This window comes from Ursus maritimus, unplaced genomic scaffold (assembly GCF_017311325.1).
Source record: "Ursus maritimus isolate PB19 unplaced genomic scaffold, ASM1731132v1 scaffold_5, whole genome shotgun sequence".
Lineage (NCBI taxonomy): Eukaryota > Metazoa > Chordata > Mammalia > Carnivora > Ursidae > Ursus > Ursus maritimus.
Window position 1 is genome coordinate 79,660,947 of NW_024426663.1, and position 21,252 is coordinate 79,682,198.

General features: G+C 40.4%; 1 protein-coding gene across 4 annotated transcripts; it reads right to left on the minus strand.

The window, feature by feature from the left end:
* Positions 1–119: 119 nt before the first annotated feature.
* On the minus strand, positions 120–12,493 carry LOC103680633 (T-cell-specific guanine nucleotide triphosphate-binding protein 2-like). 4 transcript variants are annotated; one of them, XM_008710133.2, is made up of 4 exons: positions 12,230–12,493; positions 7,621–7,738; positions 4,784–4,895; positions 120–1,726 (listed from the first exon to the last, which is right to left on the minus strand). In XM_008710133.2, the coding sequence occupies exons 3-4, from the start codon at positions 4,806–4,808 to the stop codon at positions 447–449; spliced, it is 1,305 nt and encodes a 434-aa protein (XP_008708355.2). In that variant the 5' UTR covers positions 4,809–4,895; positions 7,621–7,738; positions 12,230–12,493; the 3' UTR covers positions 120–446. The 4 variants fall into 4 exon arrangements, with proteins under 4 accessions (XP_008708355.2, XP_008708356.2, XP_008708354.2 ...); XM_008710134.2 differs by having other exon boundaries at positions 7,621–7,777; XM_008710132.2 differs by lacking the exon at positions 7,621–7,738.
* Positions 12,494–21,252: the final 8,759 nt, after the last annotated feature.

The window sequence follows — 21,252 nt, forward strand, 5'->3', positions numbered from 1 at the left end:
CTAAATTATTCATTTAGATATGTGCTCGTAGTCTTGGATTGCCCTTACTCTGGTGAAGAGGGTATTGATCTGTTGGCTGGAGAAAATCATTCATGAAAAGCCAATGGAAAACAGTTATCTTGATTGTTACCAAATGTTTATTATCTGAGCAAATGCAAACTACTTCATAACACATGGAGATTAATGAAAACTATGGGGTGAATTTTATGTCATAATTTCAGCAATATAGCCCAGGGAATGCAGAAAGAGGTCATGGTTAAATCACCTTTGCATAGCAGTGGAGTATCAATATGGAGTAATGCTTTTGTCCAATGGAGAGACATTCTCTCCACTTTAGGAAAGATCTGGCCTTGTTGGTAGGTGGAAGAGGACCCCACCCCCACCGACAGAACACGAGAGCTGAGGCCCATTTGTTATTCAGTTAGGCATTCCGAGCCATCTCTCTGTCATCTTCTGAGACTTAAGCTCTTTAAAGTTTTATGCAAGAGAATTTTAGCATCATCAGCCACTGTATTGATGAATTTCAAGTGCAGAAAGTAGATTTTAAAAAACTGAAAGAGAGTGGATGGCAAGCCTCCATTTACTGAGCAATAGCATTCAGCACACTTCATGGCCTTGTCTGCTATGCTGTCATCCTGCATAAGGAACTGGATAGTCAAGGATTTGGTGAAACTCTTGATATCCTCCAAAGACATGCTCAGCTTCTCCGCAATCCCTTTGACTGAGTTCTCATCCAAACCAAAATGGCTCCGGTAAAGGTTCAAGCACTTTTCCTGCTGGGGCAAATCAAAGCCATTAAAGCAGGCCATGAAGGGGATGAAGCTCAAAGCAGATGATTTCAGGGCATCCAGCCAGATCTTCTCCTTGAGGAAAGCTCTCTTCATCTCAATGGAAGCATCAGACAAATTGGGCAACAGGAGCACAAAGGTGTAGCGCTTATGAACAGGAAGCTCGTTCAGCAGGGTCTCTTCCAGTATTGGGAAATCAAAGTCATCCAGGTCAAAGTTGGAGACCAAGAAGATGCATGGCTCAGGCACTCCAATGTGGCTGAGGTTAGCCAGACAGTTGTCTCGTATCCGCTGAAGCACTCCCTCCCTTTTGAAAGATGTGGGTTTGCTTTTCTTCTCATTATATAAATCATTGTCCACCTTGGTTCTAACAAAGTAGAACTTCTTGCCTATCTCCTTGATATTTTGAGCCAGCAAAGCGTCATTGAGGGTAAACCGAGAGGAAGAAATAATGATGAAGAAGTCATAGGTAGCAAATTCCACCATTTCTAGATATTCATGTGGATGGAAATTGGGGGTTCCAGTTCCAGGCAGGTCCCAGAAGGTCACATTAGGATATTTGGGATGTTGATAGGGCGTTTTCTTCATGGTGGTCTCCACAACACCAACACCTGCAAAACCCTCCTCTTCATAACTAACTCCTCGCAGGGCATTGATGAAACTGGACTTCCCAGTGCCAGATTCTCCAATCACAGCCACATCCAGGGGAGCATTCTCTGCTGCCTTAAGTGATTCCTCAATTATGTCAGCCACATCTTTTAGGTTGGCCTCTTTAAGGGCTGCTTGAATTCTACCAAGATTTTCTGGAGAGATGATCCCCCCTACCTTACTGACTAATGTGGTGTAATGAGGGACAAAGTTGGTGGCCAATTGCTGAAAATTCTTTTCTACCAGGAAGTCAGATATGAACTGATCCATGCTGGTTAACTGTGGAACATCTGTGGAAAAAGGAAAGTGAATTAAGAAGACAAATGGAGCAACAGAACAGACACATAGTGTCAGCTGAGGAAATGCACAGGTCTCAACACCCCATTCCCATTCTGTCACACTTACTAATGTTACTCTGAATTATTTTTCCTGATGAATTTTGTTTTCATGCTACAGTAGAAACTACTGTTGTCTACTCTGATGTTTCCTATGTCACAAAAGTCAGGACCTGTGAAATACAGAATAATAGTACTCAAAGATGTTCACATCCTGAACCTTGGAGCCTGTGAATGTGCTACCGTGTATAGCAAAAGGCACTTTGCTGGTGTGATGAAGTTCAGGATCTTCATATGAAAAGATTTTCTTGGATTACCCAAATAGGCTCAGCATAGTAACAGGGGACCTTAGAAGGAGGCAAGACAAAAGGAAGGAAAGGAGATGAGACAATGGAAGCAATGTTGGAGTGAAGATCCAAAAAGGTGTAATAAGAACCACAAACTAAGGAATTCAGGCAGCTTTCAAATGCTGGAGAAGACAAAGAAATGGATTGTCTCCTGGAGCCTATGGAAGGAATCAACCTTGCTGACACCTTGATTTGATTTGATTTATTTTATTTTATTATTTTATTTTATTCTAACTTTCAAGTTTTTTAATTTAAATTATAGTTAACATATAGTGTAGTATTAATTTCAGGAGTAGAATTTAGTGATTCATCATACATATAACACACAGTGCTCATAACGATAAGTGCCCTCCTTAATACCTATCACCCCTTGACACCTTGATTTTAGCTCATTTAAGATTCATTTTGGACAGCTCTCTCTGGAAGCATAAGCCAATAAATCTGGGTCGTTGTCTTAAGCTGCTAAATTTATGCTAATTTTTTACACAGCAATGAGAAACTAATGCAGACAGTCTGCTTTTCCTAAAATCTCAATATAGAGCTCAACACATTTCCATTCTGCAGAAAGAATCAGTGAGGCCAGCACATTGGGGAGCATGGAAGAATTGTAGACATAGCTCACCTCCCATCCCTTGCAGCAAATATGGGCAGGACTTGTCTTTTGGGAGAGGCAGGTACCAGAGAAAAGCCCACCAGGATGTGTGTTCTATAAGGGTGATAGCCAAGCACATAGTCCTCATGGTAATAATTGCCTTATGGCAGCTTAATGTCCATTTGTGTCACCTCATGGGAGAATTTGGGTTGGATTTAGATCATGTGACATAAAGTGGCAGAGGAAGTAGATAAGAGCTCTAATCATCCCTATTCAATTCTGCACAGTCTTGAAATATAGATATCTGATTAAATCATGGCAATTCAAGGAAATCATTACTAGAGTACTAATGAGGCCTTTTATCACTCACTATGAGTGAGGAAACTGTGATTTTAAAAATATTTATACCCATAAGGTTGTCAGGGACTACTAGTATGCTTTCACCAGTAAGGGCGTGCTCAATGCTCATCCCCATCTTGCAAGTCCTCCACGGAAAATTTTCAAAAGAGGGAGAATCATGACTCCCAAAGAAATACAAAATAAATGTGTTAAATATTTTATTTATCAGCTTACTTATGAAGGAAATAGGCAGATGATATTACTTGTTACATGGAGAATCTCAAAAAGAGAAAATTTTATTTCAAGTATATTGAAATGGAACAAGGATGCTGTATTTTAAGGTGAGGGTGGGAATTCAATTGAACTTCCACAGATAGTGGCAGTTCCATAGTGTAATGGTTAGCACTCTTGACTCTGAACCTCTATAGACAGATTTTTATCTATATGACTGCTATGAACTGGATGTTTGTGTCCTCCACTAAATTCATAAGCTCAAAGCTCTGGTATTAATAGGTGGATTTGTGGATGGTGCCTTAGTCTTGAGGGTAGAGTGATCATGAGTAGATTAGTGCCTCAGAGACCCTAGATTTAGAGACCGCAGAGAGCTAGCTTGCCCATTGTGCTGTGTGAGATGACACGGAAATGTCCACCTTGGAAGTGAGTGCTCACAAAACACTGAAACAAAGATGCCTTGATCTGGGTCTTCCTATCCTCCAGAAGTATGTGAAGTATATTTCTATTCATAAGCCACCCAATTTTTGGTATTTTGTTATAGCCTGAATGGATGGGAAGAAATTCCCAACAAAAGAATTATTTTGCGTTGCTACGAATTACTAAAACTCATTGAGCTTTGAAATAGCTCTATGGTATGAAGGGCTAGATTGCATTTAAAGATGGCATAGTTTCCAATGGACACACCAGGAAACATTCTGCTTATTCCCAATTTTCTGACAAATTTCTCATAAAAAAAAGAAAAAAAAAAGAAGCATCTTCAGACTATGGTGTTCTCTTCTCCAAAGAGGATGGCATGAGCAGCTGGATGAATTATAAATTACCAAGATGACAGCTGTATAAAACACTGTGATACTTTCATTAAAGTGAAGAGCTTCTCTTCACGAAAACGAATGTAAAAAGAGAGTTTTAAAATCTCCCCATCGGGAGAAGATACTTGCACAAATACAGTCAACAAAGGATCAATGGAAGGAAGGTATTTTAAAAATTCCAGAAATCAATTAGAAAAAGGGAAATAATCCCACATGTACATGGGCAAAAGACATGAACAGAACTTTGTCAGAAAAAGAAACATGTTAGTACAAAAAGAAAATAGGGGCACCTGGGTGGCTCAGTTGGTTAAGCATCTGACTTCCACTCAGGTCATGATCCTGGGATCCTGGGATCGAGCCCCACATTGGGCTCCCTGCTCAGCGGAGAGTCTGCNNNCTTTCCCTCTCCCCTTGTGTGTGATCTCTCTCTCTTTCAAATAAATAAATAAATAAAATCTTTAAAAAATAGACAAAGTACCACAGTTTAACTTGTAACGAGACAAATGCACATCTATGTACTTACTATGAGATGACATCATACATTATTGAACTGGAAAATTTCCAAAGTCAGACCAAATTGGGAATTGGTGAGTATGTATAATGATAGAGTCTCTGAAACACGGCTGCTGGGAATGTAAATCAATACAATCACTTTGAAGAAAAGATATGTCAGAATCTTATAAAATTGTACCTTCATGCACTTCAGGACTCAGCATTACCACCCTTAGGACTATACTGAAGAGTCACTCTGCAAAAATTACAGAAGACATGTGGATGTGTGCTCCTAGCAGCAGTCTTCATAACTGTGAAAAAGGAGAGGATAGGCATTAACAGAGAAATGATAAATAAGTTGAGCTACACAAGTTGAAAGGAATGAACCACAGCTGTATAGAGAGGAATTTGTCTTTTAGCATCGTGTTGAAATTAAATATTAAGAACCCATAAAATTTCCCTTAAATAAAGCTTCAAGAAAACTAAACAACATACTGTTTAGGCATGCATCTGTAAGTGATAATGCCACAAATGAAAGAAAGGAATCATAAATATGTACTGCATGAAATTGTCACTCAGGGCTCTGGACAGAACTAGAGTGAGTAAGAACACAGAGGGAAGCAGAAGTTGTTAGAAATGTTCTATTTCTTGGGATGATTGTTCAGTGTGTAGGTGATCATTGTATTTCATGAGTAAGTATAAGATTTAAAATAGAGAAATATCTCAGTTCTTTCAGATTGTTGCTGTGTATATTCTTCTGTATGTAGTTGGTCCTGAATCTCTCTCTCCTGCCATAAATTTTGGGGACATCAGAAAAATACTCTCTGTCTGACATACAGAGACAATCACTGCTATGATGGGAGAAAGACTGAGGAATCATTCAGGGAGGAGGCAGGGGACAGAGAGACAGATTCCAGGTACAACCAACTGCAAGGCAAAGATGCAAGCTCACACATGAACTTGACAACTGGCTGTGGATAAAGATGAGCACATGCAGACAGCCAATTACAGCTCTCAGTAGAAAGGTAGGAAATGCCTGAGACTCTGATCTCCATGGGTGGAAGTGAGTTAGCTCCTGAGCTGGACACATTGAGCAAACCCAACGAACAACTTTGCAGGCAGTGTCTGCACCCACCTGAAGGGTCAGACTCACAGGGGCTGAATGTGGACTTCTCACTAGTCCAGGTGCTGACCTCAGAGGAATAATCTCAGGTGGAAGGTAAAAAGACTTGTCTCAAAGTACCTCCATCCTCCCCTGGGCCTCTGTGCTGAAGGCACACAAAAAACCCTGCATAAGCTTCAGGCAGATGCTGCAGGAGCCCCACCCTCCAGAATGGAGAAAATGAAGCTGGTTCTCCACCATTTTGAGAACTGAAGTCAATTACAGGAATAGAATCTGAAAGTGGCCCTCCCAGATTTCCCAACTGCTAGGGCACCAACTTTATCCAGAAATCACATAGCTCTGATAAGGAAAGGCACTTGAGGAGACAACACTGCAAGATAACCCCGTTCTTCCCAGCACAACTTCCCACCTTCTTTCTAGGCTCTTCCTAGGACAACCACAACCCAACCCAACTTGCTTCCTTCCTATTGAAGGATTCTGGGCTGGACATGGTTTTGGAATATCCCAGAAGGAATTGTCTCTTCCTGAGGGCTGGACGCTTCCCCAGGGAGAGGTAAGTTGTGAGGAAGTCCACTGATATCTGTCCGATCACAGTCACCCCCTGCTTCCTGGAGCAGGTAAGTGAGAAAGCTCCTACAAACCAACCTGGCTAATAACGCTGCTACTATGAAGACATGAAAGGTGGAGCCTGACACCAGGGAAGGAGAGCTTGAGGACTGGCTTATCCATTTCAGTGAGTGGTCACAATTGGGACCCTCTCTGATATTCTTCAGGGACAAAACCTAGCACCCAAATTCTTTGGCTGCTCCAAACCCATCTAGCCCTCCAGTGGGGAGGCAATGGGCCTATCACCTCCATGTTCATAGCACTGGGGGTCTTCCAATGGGGACAGCATTGGAAAGGAACAGCAGAATTTGCCATTCATATTCTTTCAGAGCCTAAGTAGTATGTAAGACAATGACAATTTCTGGGGGTAACCTGGAGTTGAGAGAGTCTATCTGGAACACTGGATGGACCTTCTGTGGCTTAGGGACTAGGGGTGGGGTTTTAGGGACAAGGTGTCTAACAGACATTAGACAATGTATAACAGTTTACATGTGAATCTGCTTTGGGGAAACTGTCCCTATTGCTGGACACCAGCTTCATCCTTTACCTCAGTGAGGAGGACTCTTTTTTTTTTTTTTAAGATTTTATTTATTTGTTTGACAGAGAGAGAGAGACAGCCAGTGAGAGAGGGAACACAAGTAGGGGGTCCCAGACCAGGTCCTTTTGTGCTTCATGCCCATTGATGATGCAGGTGTTTATTATACTTTCCTAGAATAAATCAATATGCTGATTTTTTCCCTCACCCTTTCCCTATAATGATAAAATGGGGATAATTTGGGACTTTGTCTACATTGCATTCAAACTACCCAAGTCCTTGATGCCTTAGGTTTCTAGCCTGGTCCCTGCTTCATGGCTCAAGGTAATTGAGCATGACATTAAATACATAGGATCCTGCATGGGATATCCATTAATGAGTGTTTTTTGTTCTGCTTCTTAGGTCATGAAATCTATTTGGTGCATTATAACAAGAGTTCAAAAAAGTTACCCATTGGAATAGATGCAGTAGATCAAAATGGGCGGTAGGCAAACTGTTGGTAAAATCATTGTTCAGATATATTCTTGTGTGTGCATGCATGTGTGTTGCATGGGTACTTAGCTCTTATGTGAAATGCATCTTTTATTGCTGGTCTCCTTCAGAAGACTTTGAAAGATCTGCTCATAGGGTCTGGTTCTCCTTGCAAGCATAACTGCCCTCTGTAGTTGAATCTGCTCTCTGAGCTCCCTCTATAAAGGCCTATGTTTCTTTACTGAGGGACCTTCAAACCCTGTTCAGATAGAGGAGATCACAGGTATAACATGAAAAGTACCTGCAAGTTGGGAGCTTGGGGGAGCCACTTGCTCCCTGGGCTGATTGCTGATGGCCTCTCTTCAACCTCTGGGTCAGTTTCTTGGACGCTCACCACCCAGGAGTGGTCCTGGAAGATTCTGCAAACTCTCACAGAGTTACCCATCTCACACCCTGACCTGGCAGTGATACATAGGCACACTACTGTTAAAAAGTCTCATGTGTAGGATTTTTCTAGTACTAGGTGCAGGGCAGGGACAAGATGAGCAGGTATCAGGGGATAAGAATCAGTCCTGGGGCTGTAGGGCCTGAATCAATCCGTCTAATAGGGCCCAGCACAGGTTCAGGTGAGTAGACATGTGCAAAATCCAGGGTTGGGTCCTACATAGTCACAGAAATGGTCTGGAAAAGTGTAAGCTTGTGCTAAACTACCATTCCCATCCCGGAGAGAAAGGGTATAGCCTGCCCCAGCCTCTACTTGCTTTTCAAAGGGGTGTGTATGAGCTGGATTCAGCATTTCAGGTGACAGATTTAGGAAAGAAGATTAACTTATCCATCAACAAGTAAGTGAAAGGTATGCAATGGTATGTTGTGCTCCATTCATTTAGTAGAAATGTGTCCTATACCTCCTGGGCACTAAGGACACGAAGCAGAGTCTAACAGATTGTTTATTTTAAGTGTAAGACCTGCAGGTGTATTTTCATGATACCAAGCCTCTAATATGGGATGAAACATTACTGTCTTGGACTTTAACTTTTTGAAGAGACAGGGTTGTTTTCAATTAATCTAGCACATGGGAAGTCAAGGTGAGATGTGTACACGTGGAGGTTGTGATGGTATTTAGACAAACCAGGAAAAGGATTCAAGGGCTCTAGCCCAGGTCTTATGTTGTGGCTGGCCTTGGCCCTACAGGACCACTAATAAAATCATTCAGCCTTCCCCATCCCATATTAGGGGCAAACGTATAGGCAAGCAGAATACATAACATGCTCACAGACAGAAGAAACCCCTTCACACAACCAAGTCAGGGAGCCTGGAACTCACAAGTCTGGTCTCTTTTTCTATGAATTTATTTTATTTTATTTTTATTTTTAGATTCCACCCATCAGTTAGATCATGTAGTATCTGTCTGTCTGATTTAGTTTATTTAGCATAATGCTTTCAAGGCACACCCATGTTACAAATGGTAGGACTTCCTCATTTTGTATGATTGAATCATATATTTAAATTTTTGACAAACTATCAAACATTTTTGCAGAGGTTTGCTGTTTGTCATCTAAATGTCTTTGTAGGGAGTTGGGTGTGGACCTGACACCCGGGTTTGGATTACCAAATCTGATAATGCCTCTGACACCCTGTTCCCCAGCCCTCCTAACTCCCCTGCTCTTACAAGTTCTCCAGGTCAGTCAATTGCTCAGCAATATGACAAAGTCAGTCCTGTCCCTTCACACCCCATTATCTACATTCTTCACTGCTACTGTGCAGTACAACATGGACTTGAGCATTTTATCTAAGGAGACTACCATAAATATTGAATTATCTTGATCACTTCAGCTTTATAATATAACCTCAAGTCAGGAATTATGTTTTATTGGGTGTAAAGTAAATGCAATTCCATCAGTGTTAATTGCTGCCTATCAGTTTCACTACAAACCCAGATGCCCTCCTCTTTTGGGATTTTTGAACAGCTGCAGCTCATCTTTATCCAACTGCCACCTAGTACAGGTTATCAATACATTCATGTATTATATGTGTGTTTTTCAGTTAGGTTGAAAATTTCCCCTTCCAAATCTGATGCCCTCATAGTGGCACAGAAACCGGTAGAAAATGTGTTTGCCACATGGGATATACCTTCCATAATCTCTAGTGATTGAGGCAGCCGTTTCATTGGACAAATTATACCACCTTTAACAAAAACCTTGCAAACTTCTTGGAATCATCACTGGCCCTACCACCCTTAATCATCAGGTAAGATAGAAAGATCTAATGGGATTCTCAAACTTAAAAATTTTAAACTAGCCAAAAATACTAGATGTCCCTGCCCCAACATAGTCACTGGCAGACCAACGTCTATTGGTATACAACTTTCTGCTGATCCCTTGTTGTCTCATGCTGGTATGACCAACTCTGGAAAAATACCTAATGTTTTACCATCAAGCCTGTCATCAATACGTTAAAGATGTCTTCCAAGATCTCAATTCAAAGGATCCTGGTCAGGGGCGCCTGGGTAGCGCAGTCGTTAAAGCGTCTGCCTTCGGCTCAGGGCGTGATCCTGGCGATCCGGGATCGAGTCCCACATCAGGCTCTTCCGCTATGAGCCTGCTTCTTCCTCTCCCACTCCCCCTGCTGTGTTCCCTCTCTCGCTGGCTGTCTCTCTGTCACATAAATAAATAAAATCTTTAAAAAAAAAAAAAAAAAAAACAAAGGATCCTGGTCATAGTCTAGAGCCTGGTGACGGTATTCTGGAATTGTCATCAGAAAAATACAGCTTCTGAACTCAATTGAAAGGGATCTTACCAAGTGCTTCCAACCACTGACATTGCAACAAAACTAGAAGGTATTGAGTCTTGGGTACACAATTCACAGCTAAAGAAGGCTTTACCTGACACCTGGTCCTGTACGGATATTAAAAATCTCTAAATCAAACTGATGAGGAAGATAAGTAGTTAACATTGAGGTAGACTGCTTTCACCTAAAACAATAGATCAGGGCTTCATATTTTAACTAAATGTGAAACCCTTTCTCCTTTTGTTCCTTTCCTTTACTCTGGCATACTCTTGGAAAAATAATGCCCTCAGCTGTATGCCTGAGACAGTTGCTCAGAAGGGGGAATAAACTCCAGAATTTAAAATAACCTTTTATTTTAGGCTAAAAAAAATCTAATCATATCCCTAACTCTTCTCAAGCAAAATAAGACATCTCATTGTCCAACACCCTTGGATTTATATCATTGAGTTAAAAAAGGCTGACCAGAACACATTCACGACCCAGGATTTGCTTTTTTTTTTAATTTAAATAATATATTTTATTTAACTTAATGTATCCAAAATATTCTTTTCAACAATCAAGAAAAACATTACTAATGAGATTTTTTCATTCATTTTTATTTATTTATTTTTTTAATAATAATTTTTGCTTTATTTGACAGGATTATGCTTGCCTGGTTAACAGTAAATTTACATAGCATTTTGATTAGGAACCTGTCCTTAACACCTAAATATAATGCAAAATCCATTGCTAAGAGCATAGCTACCCAACAAAGATCCTTAGACTCTCTGGCCAGAGATTTTCTTGACAATCAGCAACCTCTGATTATCTTGTAGCTGAGAAAGAGCTGTCTGTACTGTGACCAACATCACCTAGTACATCCAGATTGACACTTCTGGGGAGATTGAAACACAACTACATTAGATCACTGAGCAAACCACTTGGCTTAAAAAGATGACTCCATTCATGGGGTCTTCCTCTGACTTATTTGATTTTGAGTATTTGGGTCTTGGGAACCATGCCTTCAAAGTATGCTCTAATAATTAAAAATAATCCTGTTTATAAAAATCATAATAATCTACCAGGTACACTGTATGCTATCAAAAGTTTTAAATGCATGTTCACAGATGCTAACCATCAAGTGAATAATCTCCATGAGACTGGAAAAAAAGAAAAAGAATGTAGAGGATGGATGATTCAAAAATTGTGAACCTGAAGTCATCACCGGTCAGTATCAGAGATTAAGCAAAAACATCATGACATGTGAATACCAGGCAAAGGATCAACAAAAGTTTCAAGAACAACTGAACAGTAGCTCCAGTTGGCACCAAGGCCTTCTATTTTGATCACATCTCTAAGTTAAGCTGAGAGCCTGATCAAAGGAGGGGAATTGTGAAAAAGAAGTTCCACAGGGCCACAGGGTCACAGGGCCATAGGAGCCACTTAAGTTAAGGCCTGACTGCATTAAACCAAGACCAAATACCTAACCTAACTACAGTTTCACACACCTGGCCATGTATAAGTTAACCAGTCAATGTAGAAATTTCCTGATCAGCCATGGGAAATTTGCTGATAGACACTTTCGCTTCTCCACAGGAGAGCAATCTTGACCAAAACAACTGATTCTTAGCTAATAATTTCTTTTTCCCTTCCTCTTTTCCTTTAAAACATTTCCATTCCTACAGCTCAGTGGAGCTCCTACCTATTTGCTACATAAGATGCTCCTAATTCATGAATCATTTAATAAAGCTAATGGCTCTTTAAAATTTATTTACTTGTATTTTGTTTTTTAACAGATAATGTATGCATTGTCTCCCCAGGGAAAGGTGTTTAGGCATGAGATGGGGGGTGTCTTATCCAGAAGCTCTTGGGGGAAAAGCCCCTATCCCTATGACACCCCAGACATTCGCATGTTCCTTCTGCAGTTCACAGGAATAAAGTTTGTTCTCCAACTGCTCTCTGAAAATGTCCCAAATAGTTAAATGCTCTGACTGACTTACAGCCATCCACCAGCCATCCTGCCCCTCAGCCTTCCAAGTCTACAGCACCCAAAATCAACCATGCAGACTCTCCCAACCTCAGGCCTACAGATCTCTAATTCTATTTTTAGACAGGTACTCAATCCAAAGTGATTTCTTGCTTACCAGCTCCTGAAGGAAAAGAGACTTCTGGTGTCAGAATTGAGCTCTGAATGTGTTCCCTGGCAGCACAGGAAATGCTGAGCCTGGATGAAGGGCTCCCTGCAGCCCACAGCAGGAGCGCTCCTCTGCACAGGCTGGCCTTTCACTGGAACAGGTCCTGTGTGCTGGTGTGGTCACTGCAGAGCTTTAAGGGCTGACCTTCACCCCAAAAGTTTACACTGCCTGTGAGGAGCGGGCAGGACTTAAATCATCTCTGGCCTCTGCTCCACCCTCATAGGAATCTGGCAAGTAGTTAAGAAGCAGTCATCACAGTGTAGAGCCCTGCATTTGCAAAACAGAAAGTGAAATCAAAGTCCTAAGGACTGCTTTTCCAAGAAACACGGCCATTTCCAGGATGTGAAACTGAAAGTCACCATGGCCATTAATTTTGTGTGTTTTTGGCATCATGAGTGAGAGGAAGGCACCGGATCCCAGGCAGGAGGCTTCTCCGTGACCCATAAAGGACACCCTAACCAGGCCCCAGGCTCCAGGCCAGGCAGAATCTGAATCCAGAATCACAGAACAGAGGCCTGAGTCCCAGGAAAATGACACTCATGCCTCACCTGTTAACCATGGACAGCCCAAATGCTAGGGAGAGTGAAGTATAATAAAGAGTGTATCTAGTCCTTGTCCCTGGCTCCTGGCACAGAGCTTCAGAAATCCTGGGAATTTCCTGACTGATGGGAGCTGACTTAGTTATGCTAATGAGTGATTCCAGGCAGGATCCTAGATAGCTTCCTGTCAGGGGCTGGTCACTAGAAAGACCAACCATGTGAATAGAGGGTGGGGACTTTGGGCCAGCTGGACACCTAGGTAGGAGAAGAGAAAGAGATTGAAATAAATCAAGTGGCCAATGATTTGATAAATCATGTCTTTATATGAGACCCCAACCAAAACCCTAGACACCGGTGCTCAAGTAGGCCTCTTGGTTGATGTTTCCATTGATGTTCTGGGAGGGTGATGTGTCCTGATATCATGGGGAGAGGCATGGAAGCTGTGTATTCCCTTCCAGATCATACCCTATGTGTATCATTTTAAATAAAACTGTACTTGTAAGTATAACACTTTCTTGACTCGTGGGAATCATTCTAATCAATTAGGAAGCCTGAGGAGGTTATAGGACCTCTCTAATTTGCAGACAATTGGAGGTCCTGGTGAATCCCCCCAAGTGTAGTTGGTATCTGAAGTGAAGGTAATCTTCTCAACGACTGAGCCCTGAAAACTGGGGAGTCTTTGCTAATTCTGGGTGATTAGTGCAGGAATTAAGAGGCAGTATACTGGGGACAGAAAAGATGGCGGAGGAGTAGGGGACCCTATTTCAACCAGCCCCCTGAATTTAGCTGCATATCTACCAAATCATTCTGAACACCCACATAGTCAGCCTGAAATGTATGAATATATATCTGGATCTCTACAAGCAGAAAGATGCCACCTGTCCTGAGGTAGAAAGGTTGGAGTTGTGAATCTACTGGCAGATTTTGAAAGATAACCAGAAGGGGAGGGAGCCACCATAAGCTGGTGCAGGGAAGGTAAAATAACACTGGAGCGCAAAAGCATGCCACATTGGTGATGGGGCACAAACTCGCAGACCAGTACTGGTGGGAAAGGACTTTAGTGCATCCCCCAAACAGGATCCAGGAACTGCGGGTGGATGTACACGTGCACGTGAGAATGGGGAGGGGGGGTGGCTAGCATATTTAGAAGCACAAAGGGCAGAGACAGGCCAAGCCTTGGGTTCCACCACTGGGAGTGTTGCTGTGGGGCACACAACTGGAGAGGCTGTGGTTTTTAGCAGGGCAGACAGAAATGGAGGAAGTGTGACCTGGAGAGCTCAGTGAAGAGCAGACAGCAATTTCTCTGTTCTGAGATAAAGGTTTGGATGCAGTCACTTCTGTTCTGACTCTCAGGAGAGACACAAAAAGCCACCAGGGAAAACTTCCAGAGGACAAAAGCCCCCAAAAAACTGGTTTTCACTGAGCAACCCCCCAACAGGGTCAGGGCAACTCTGCCCAAGCAGGGTTGCCTGAGTAACAGTGCAGCAGGTCCATCCCCCAGAAGAAAGATTGGAAGAACAAGAGGATGACAATACTAAGGTCCCTATAAAACAGATGCATCTTGTTTGGGTTGTGGTTAATACTTTGGACTCTGTACATTCCCTCAACCACCCCTCAACAGAATGACTAAGAGGAGGAACCCCCAACAAAGAAAAGAATCAGAGACTGTGGCCTCTGCCATAGACCTAATGGATACGGATATAAGCAAGATTTCAGAAATAGACTTCAGAGTAACAATTATGAAGTTGATATCTAAGCTTGAGAAAAATATTAGCAACAAAATAGAAACTCTAAGGGCAGAAATGAGATCTAATCAGGCCAAACCTAAAAATTATACAAATGAAATACAGTCTAAACTAGATACTCTGACTGCCAGTGTAAATGAGGGAGAAGAATGAATTAGTGAGCTAGAAGATAAGACGACAGAAGAGAAGGAAACTGGGGAGGCATGGGAAAAACAGATTAAAGCCCAAGGGATCAGACTGAGAGAGATACATGATGCTATGAAACAATCCAATATCAGAATACTTGGGATCCATGAGGGAGTGGAGAGAAAGCAAGGTCTAGAAGATATATTTGAGCAAATTGTAGCTGAGAACTTCCCTAATCTGGGGAAGGAAACACATTCGTATCCAAGAGGCAGAGAGGACCCTTACCAAGGTCCTTGAGAACAGACTGATGCCACGACATATAATAGTACAATTCGCAAATCATAGATCCAAGGAAACAATCTTGAATGTGACAGGGGAAGAGATTTCTTACATACAGAGGGAGGAACATCAGAATAATATCAGACATGTTCACAGAGACCTGGCAAGCCAGAAAGACCTGGCAAGACATATTCAGGGTACTAAGTGAGAAAAAAAATGCAGTCAAGTATACTTTATCCAGCAAGGCTGTCATTCAGAATGGATGGAGAGATAAGGAGCTTCCAAGACCAGCAGAAACTGAAAAATATGTGACCACCAAGCTGGCCCTGCAAGAAATATTAAGGAGGGGTTCTATAAAAGAAGAAAGACCTCAAGAGGCCAGAAATTTAGGGAGACAATCTATAGAACAAGGACTTCACAGGCAACATGATGGCAATAAAATCATATCTTTCAATAAGCACTCTCAACGTGAATGGCCTAAATGCTCCCATAAAATGCCACAGGGTTGCAGATTGGATAAAAAGACATGACCATCCATACGCTGTCTACAAGAGACTCATTTGGAACCTAAAAATACATCCAGACTGAAAGTGAGGGGATGGAGAACCATTTTTCATGCCAACAGACCTCAAAAGAAAGCTGGGGTAGCAATTCTTATATCAGACAAATTATATTTTAAGCTAAAGACTGTAATAAGAGATACAGAAGGACACTATATCATTCTTAAAGGGTCTACCCAACAAGAAGATCTAACAGTTGTAAACATCTGTGCCCCCACATGGGAGCAGCCAACTACATAAGCCAACTGTTAACCAAAATTAAAGACACATATTGAGAATATTTTAATAATAGGAGACCTCAACACTCCACTCTCAGCAACAGACAGATCATCTAGGAAGAAAATCAACAAAGAAACAAGAGCTTTGAATGACACACTGGACCAGAGGGTCTTCATAGATATACACAGAACATTCCACTCTAAAACAACAGAATACTCATTCTTCTCGAACACACATGGAACTTTCTCCATAATACACCACAAACCAGGTCACAAATCAACTCTCAACCAACCGATACCAAAAGACTGAGATTATTCCCTGCATATTCTCAGATCACAATGCTTTGAAACTGGAACTCAATCCCAAGAAAAAAATTGAAAAGAATTCAAACAGTTGGAAGCTAAAAACCATCCTGCTTAAGAAATGTTTGGGTCAACCAGAAAATTAAGCAAGAACTTAAACAATTCATGGAAACTAATGAGAACAAAAACACATCGGTCCAAAACCTATAGGATACTGCAAAGGCGTTCCTAAGGGGGAAAGACATAGCCATCCAAGCCTCATTCCAAAAAATAGAAAAATCCCAAATACACAAGCTAACTTTACATGTTAAAGAACTGGAGGAAGAACAGCAAACAAAGCCTAAGCCAAGCAGGAGAAGAGAAATAATAAAGATTAGAGCAGAAATCAATGAAATGGAAAAAAAAAAAAAAAAGAACAGTAGCACAGATGAAGGAAACTAGAATCTGGTTCTTTGAAAGAATTAATGAGAGTATGATGTTCACTGTGAGATTTGCATACATGGGTTTTATTATGTTGAGGGTTGTTCCCTCTAAATCTTTTTAATGTAAATGGATGTTATGCATTGTCAGTGTTTGTTTCTGCAGCTATTGAAATGATCATATGGTTTTTATTCTTTCTCTTATTAATTTAATGTATCATGTTGATTGATTCATTTTTTAAAATTTTTTATTGTTATGTTAGTGTCACGATACAGTACATCATTACTTTTTGATGTAGTGTTCCATGATTCATTGTTTGCATATAACACCCAGTGCTCCATGCATTATGTGCCCTCCTTAATACCCATCACTGGCCTAGCCCATTCCCCACCCGCCTCCCCTCTGAAACCCTCAGTTTGTTTCCCAGAGTCCATAGTCTCTAGTGGTTCATTCCCCCTTCTGTTTACCACCCCCTTCATTCTTCCCTTCCTTCTCCTACCACCCTCCCTACTATTCCTTATGTCCCACAAATGAGTGAAACCATATGATAATTGTCTTTCTCTGCTTGACTTATTTCACTTAGCATAATCTCCTCCAGACCCATCCATGTTGCTGCAAATGTTGGATAATCATTCTTTCTGATGGATTGATTCATTTTGAGTGATTTGCATTTATTGAACCACTTTTGCATTTAGAATACATTCAACTTGATCCAGGTGAATGATTTTTTTAATGTTTTGTTATATTTGGCCTGCTAATATTTTGTGAGCATATTTGCAACTATGTTCATCAGAGAAATTGGCCTGGAGTTGTTTTTTGGGTTTTGTTTTGTTTGTTTTGTTTGTTTTATTTGTTTTTTAGTGACTTTATCCGATTTTGGTAACAGGGTAATTTTGGCTTTATAGAATGCATTTGGAAGTTTTTCTTTCTCTTCTATTTTAGGAATTGTTAGAGAAGAACAGGTATTTACTCTTCTTTACATGTTTGCTAAAATTCATTGTGAGGTTATCGGGTCCTGATGTTTGTTTGTTGGAATATTTTTACTACTGATTCAATTTCATTGCTGGTAATCAGTCTGTTCAGATTTTCTATTTCTTCCTGATTCAGTTTTGGGAGGTTACATGTTTCAAAAAATTTATCCATTTCTTTTATGTTATTAAACTTCTTGCTTTGCAATTTTTCATAATATTCTCTTACAATCCTTTGTATTTCTATCGTGTCACTTTCTATTTCTCCTCTTTAATTTCTGATTTTATGTGAGCTCTTTCTCTTTCTTTCTTTCTTTCTTTCTTTCAAGTCTGGCTAAAGGTTTATCAATTCTGTTGATGTTTTCTAAGTACCTGCTCCTCATTTCATCGATCTTTTCTATTGGTTTTGTAGTTTTATTTCATTTATTTCTGCTGTAATCTATATGATTTCCTTCCATCTACTGTTTCCAGGTTTTGTTTGTTCTTCCTTTTCCAGCTCCTCTAGGTGTAAGGTTAGGTTGTTTATTTGAGATCTTTCTTATCTTGAGGTAGACCTGTATTGCTATAAACTTGAGGCTTAGAACTGCTTTGCTGTATTCCAAAGAATTTGGATCACTGTGTATCTATTTTTATTTGGCTCCATGAATTTTTTGTTTTCCTCTTTCACTTCTTGGTTGATCCATTCATTCTGTGGTAGCATGTTATTTAACCTCCATGTACTTGTGCTCTTTCCAGATTTTTTCTTGTGGTTGATTTCTAGTTTCATAGCATTGTGGTCTGGAAAGGTATGTGGTATGACTTTGATCTTTTGAAACTTTTTGAGACTTGTTTTGTGGTCTAATATGCAATCCAAGCTGGAGAATCCACATGCACTTGAAAACAATGTGTATTCTGCTGTTTTAGGATGGAGCATTCTGGATATATCACTTAAATCCATCTGGTCCAATGTCAAATTACATAGGAATAAATTTAACCAAGTGTGCATTGATGATGAATAGATATACATATACATACACACACACAATGGAATATTACTCAGTCATAAAATAATGACAGCTTGCCATTTGTGACAACATGGATGACTTACAAGTTATTATGCAAAGTGAAATAAGGCCGAAGGAGAAAAACAAATATATAATTTTACTTATATGTGACATCTGAACAAACAACAACAAAACTGACTGTTAAACACAGAACAAACTGGTAGTTGCCAGATGGGATGTGGATGGGGCAAAGGTAAAATAAAAAAAGAAAATTAAAAAGCCATAAACTTCCAGTTATAAAATGTGTAAGTTGCAGAGATGAATAGTACAACATAGGGAATATAGTCATTGATATTGTAACAATGGCATATGGTGACTGCACTTATTGTGGCAAGCATTGAGTAACGTATAGCGTTGTTGAATCAATGCTGTGCACATAGAAAACTAAGACAATAGTTTATGTTAATTATTTTTCAATCAAAATGTGGTGTGTGTGAAAGGGTAACCTCCAAATTGGAAGAGGTAGTTGCTATTTGCAGGGCATCAGCAGAGTTTACTGGGTTGGGCAGGTCCCATTTTTTTTTCTTCATTTTTAAAGTGACAGCTTTATTCACATAGATTTTATTTCTTGACCTACTTGTCAGAAAAATAGATGTTGTTTGAGAACACATTAATAAAAATATTTTAACTGAAGGAGCTTCGAGTGTTTTCATCTGGAACAATTACAAAAGTAAATGAAGAACCCAGAGTACAGGACATTGTGTAGGGAATGCCGCCATTTTTGTAAAAAGGAGAAGATGCATTTTTCATATTTGCTCATACATTCACAAAATAGACCTTTAAGGATGGCACAGTCCCTCTGGTATGGAAATTTAATGAATGGCCATTGCTTGTGGAGGGACATATTATTGTATATGTCTTATAACTCTTAAAAATAAATTACACATAATCAAATCAAAAAATGGGCAGAAAATCTGAATGGACACTTTTCCAATGAAGACATACAAATGGCTAACAGACACATGAAAAAATGTTCAATATCATTAGCCATCAGGGAAATTCAAATCAAAACCACATTGAGATACCACCTTATGCCAGTTAGAATGGCAAAAATGGACAAGGCAGGAAACAACAAAGGTTGGAGAGGATGTGGAGAAAGGGGATCCCTCCTACACTGTTGGTGGGAATGCAAGTTGGTACAGCCACTCTGGAAAACAGTGTGGAGGTCCCTTAAAAAGTTAAAAATTGAGCTACCCTATGATCCAGCAATTGCACTACTGGGTATTTACCCCAAAGATACAGACGTAGTGAAGAGAAGGGCCATATGCACCCCAATGTTCATAGCAGCATTGTCCACAGTAGCTAAATTGTGGAAGGAGCTGAGATGCCCTTCAACAGATGAATGGATAAAGAAGATGTGGTCCATATATACAATGGAATATTACTCAGCCATCAGAAAGAACGATTACACAACATTTGCAGCAACATGGACAGGACTGGAGGAGATTATGTTAAGTGAAATAAATCAAGCAGAGAAACACAATTATCATATGGTTTCACTCATTTATGGACCATAAGAAATAGCAGGAAGATTGGTAGGAGAAGGAAGGGAAGAATGAAGGGGGGGTAAACAGAAGGGGGAATGGACCATGAGAAACTATGAACTCTGGGAAACAAACTGAGGGCTTCAGAGGGGAGGGGGTGGGGATTGGGCTAGGCTGGTGATGGGTATTAAGGAGGGCACATATTGCATGGTGCATTGGGTGTTATACGCAAATAATGAATCATGGAACATTGCATCAAAAACTGGGGATGTACTGTATGGTGACTAATATAACAAAATAAAAAATATTTAAAAATTAAAATTGCATGGTGCACTGGGTGTTATATGCAACTAATGAATCATCGAACTTTACATAAAAAACCAGGGATGTACTGTATGATGACTAACATAATAAAAAATCATTAAAAATTTTTTAAAAAATAATAATAAAATAAATAAATAAATACATTACATAGCAGATTTCTTTTCAATCAAAAAAATGAAAAAAAAATTAAAGCCAGAACATGATTGCCAAGGATACAGGGTTACTCTCTAGTCAGTTTTCACCCCAGATTGGTATACTGCCTTTTAATTCCTGCACTAACCCCCCAGAGTTCACAAAGATTTCCCAGATATCAGGACTCAGTCCTTGAGAAGATTACCCTCACTTCGGACACTAGCTGTACTTGAGCAGATTCCTTAGGTCACCTGGACCTCTAACTGTCCACAAATTAGGGAGGTCCTGTAACCCCCTCAGGCTTGATAATAAGAATGATACACAGAAGTGAGGAAAGCTTTACCAGTACAAGTACAGTTTTATTTAAAAGAATACACATAGGGTGAGGTCGGGGAGAGAGTACACAGCTTCCATGCCTATATCACCCTCCCAGAACATCAATGCAAACATAACCAAGAAGCCCACTTGAGCATTGGTGTCCAGGGTTTTGATTAAGGTTTCATTATGTGGATGTGATTGATCAAATAATTGGCCATTTGATTGAATTCAGTCTCCAACCCCCCTTCTCCTCCCCAGAGGTTCAGCTGGACCAAATTCCCACCTATTATTCAGTGGTTGATCTTTCTAGTGACCAGCCAGTGACCTGAAGCTATCTAGGATCCTGCCTGGAATCACTTCATTAGCATAACAAAGTCAACTCCTATCCCTTAAGGAAATCCCCAAGGTTTTTGAAGCTATGTGCCAGGAACCAGGGACAAGGACTAGATACACTCTTTATAAGACTTCACTCTCCGTAGAGTTTGGGCTGTCCAAATTTAATGGGGGGCCATG

Excerpts from the sequence above, each read along its gene's own strand:
- LOC103680633 (XM_008710132.2), bottom strand. The coding sequence starts at position 4,808 with ATGCTGAGTCCTGAAGTGCATGAAG. Across the intron at positions 1,727-4,783 it reads GAGTCCTGAAGTGCATGAAG|ATGTTCCACAGTTAACCAGC; the intron begins GTACAATTTTAT and ends CTTTTTCCACAG.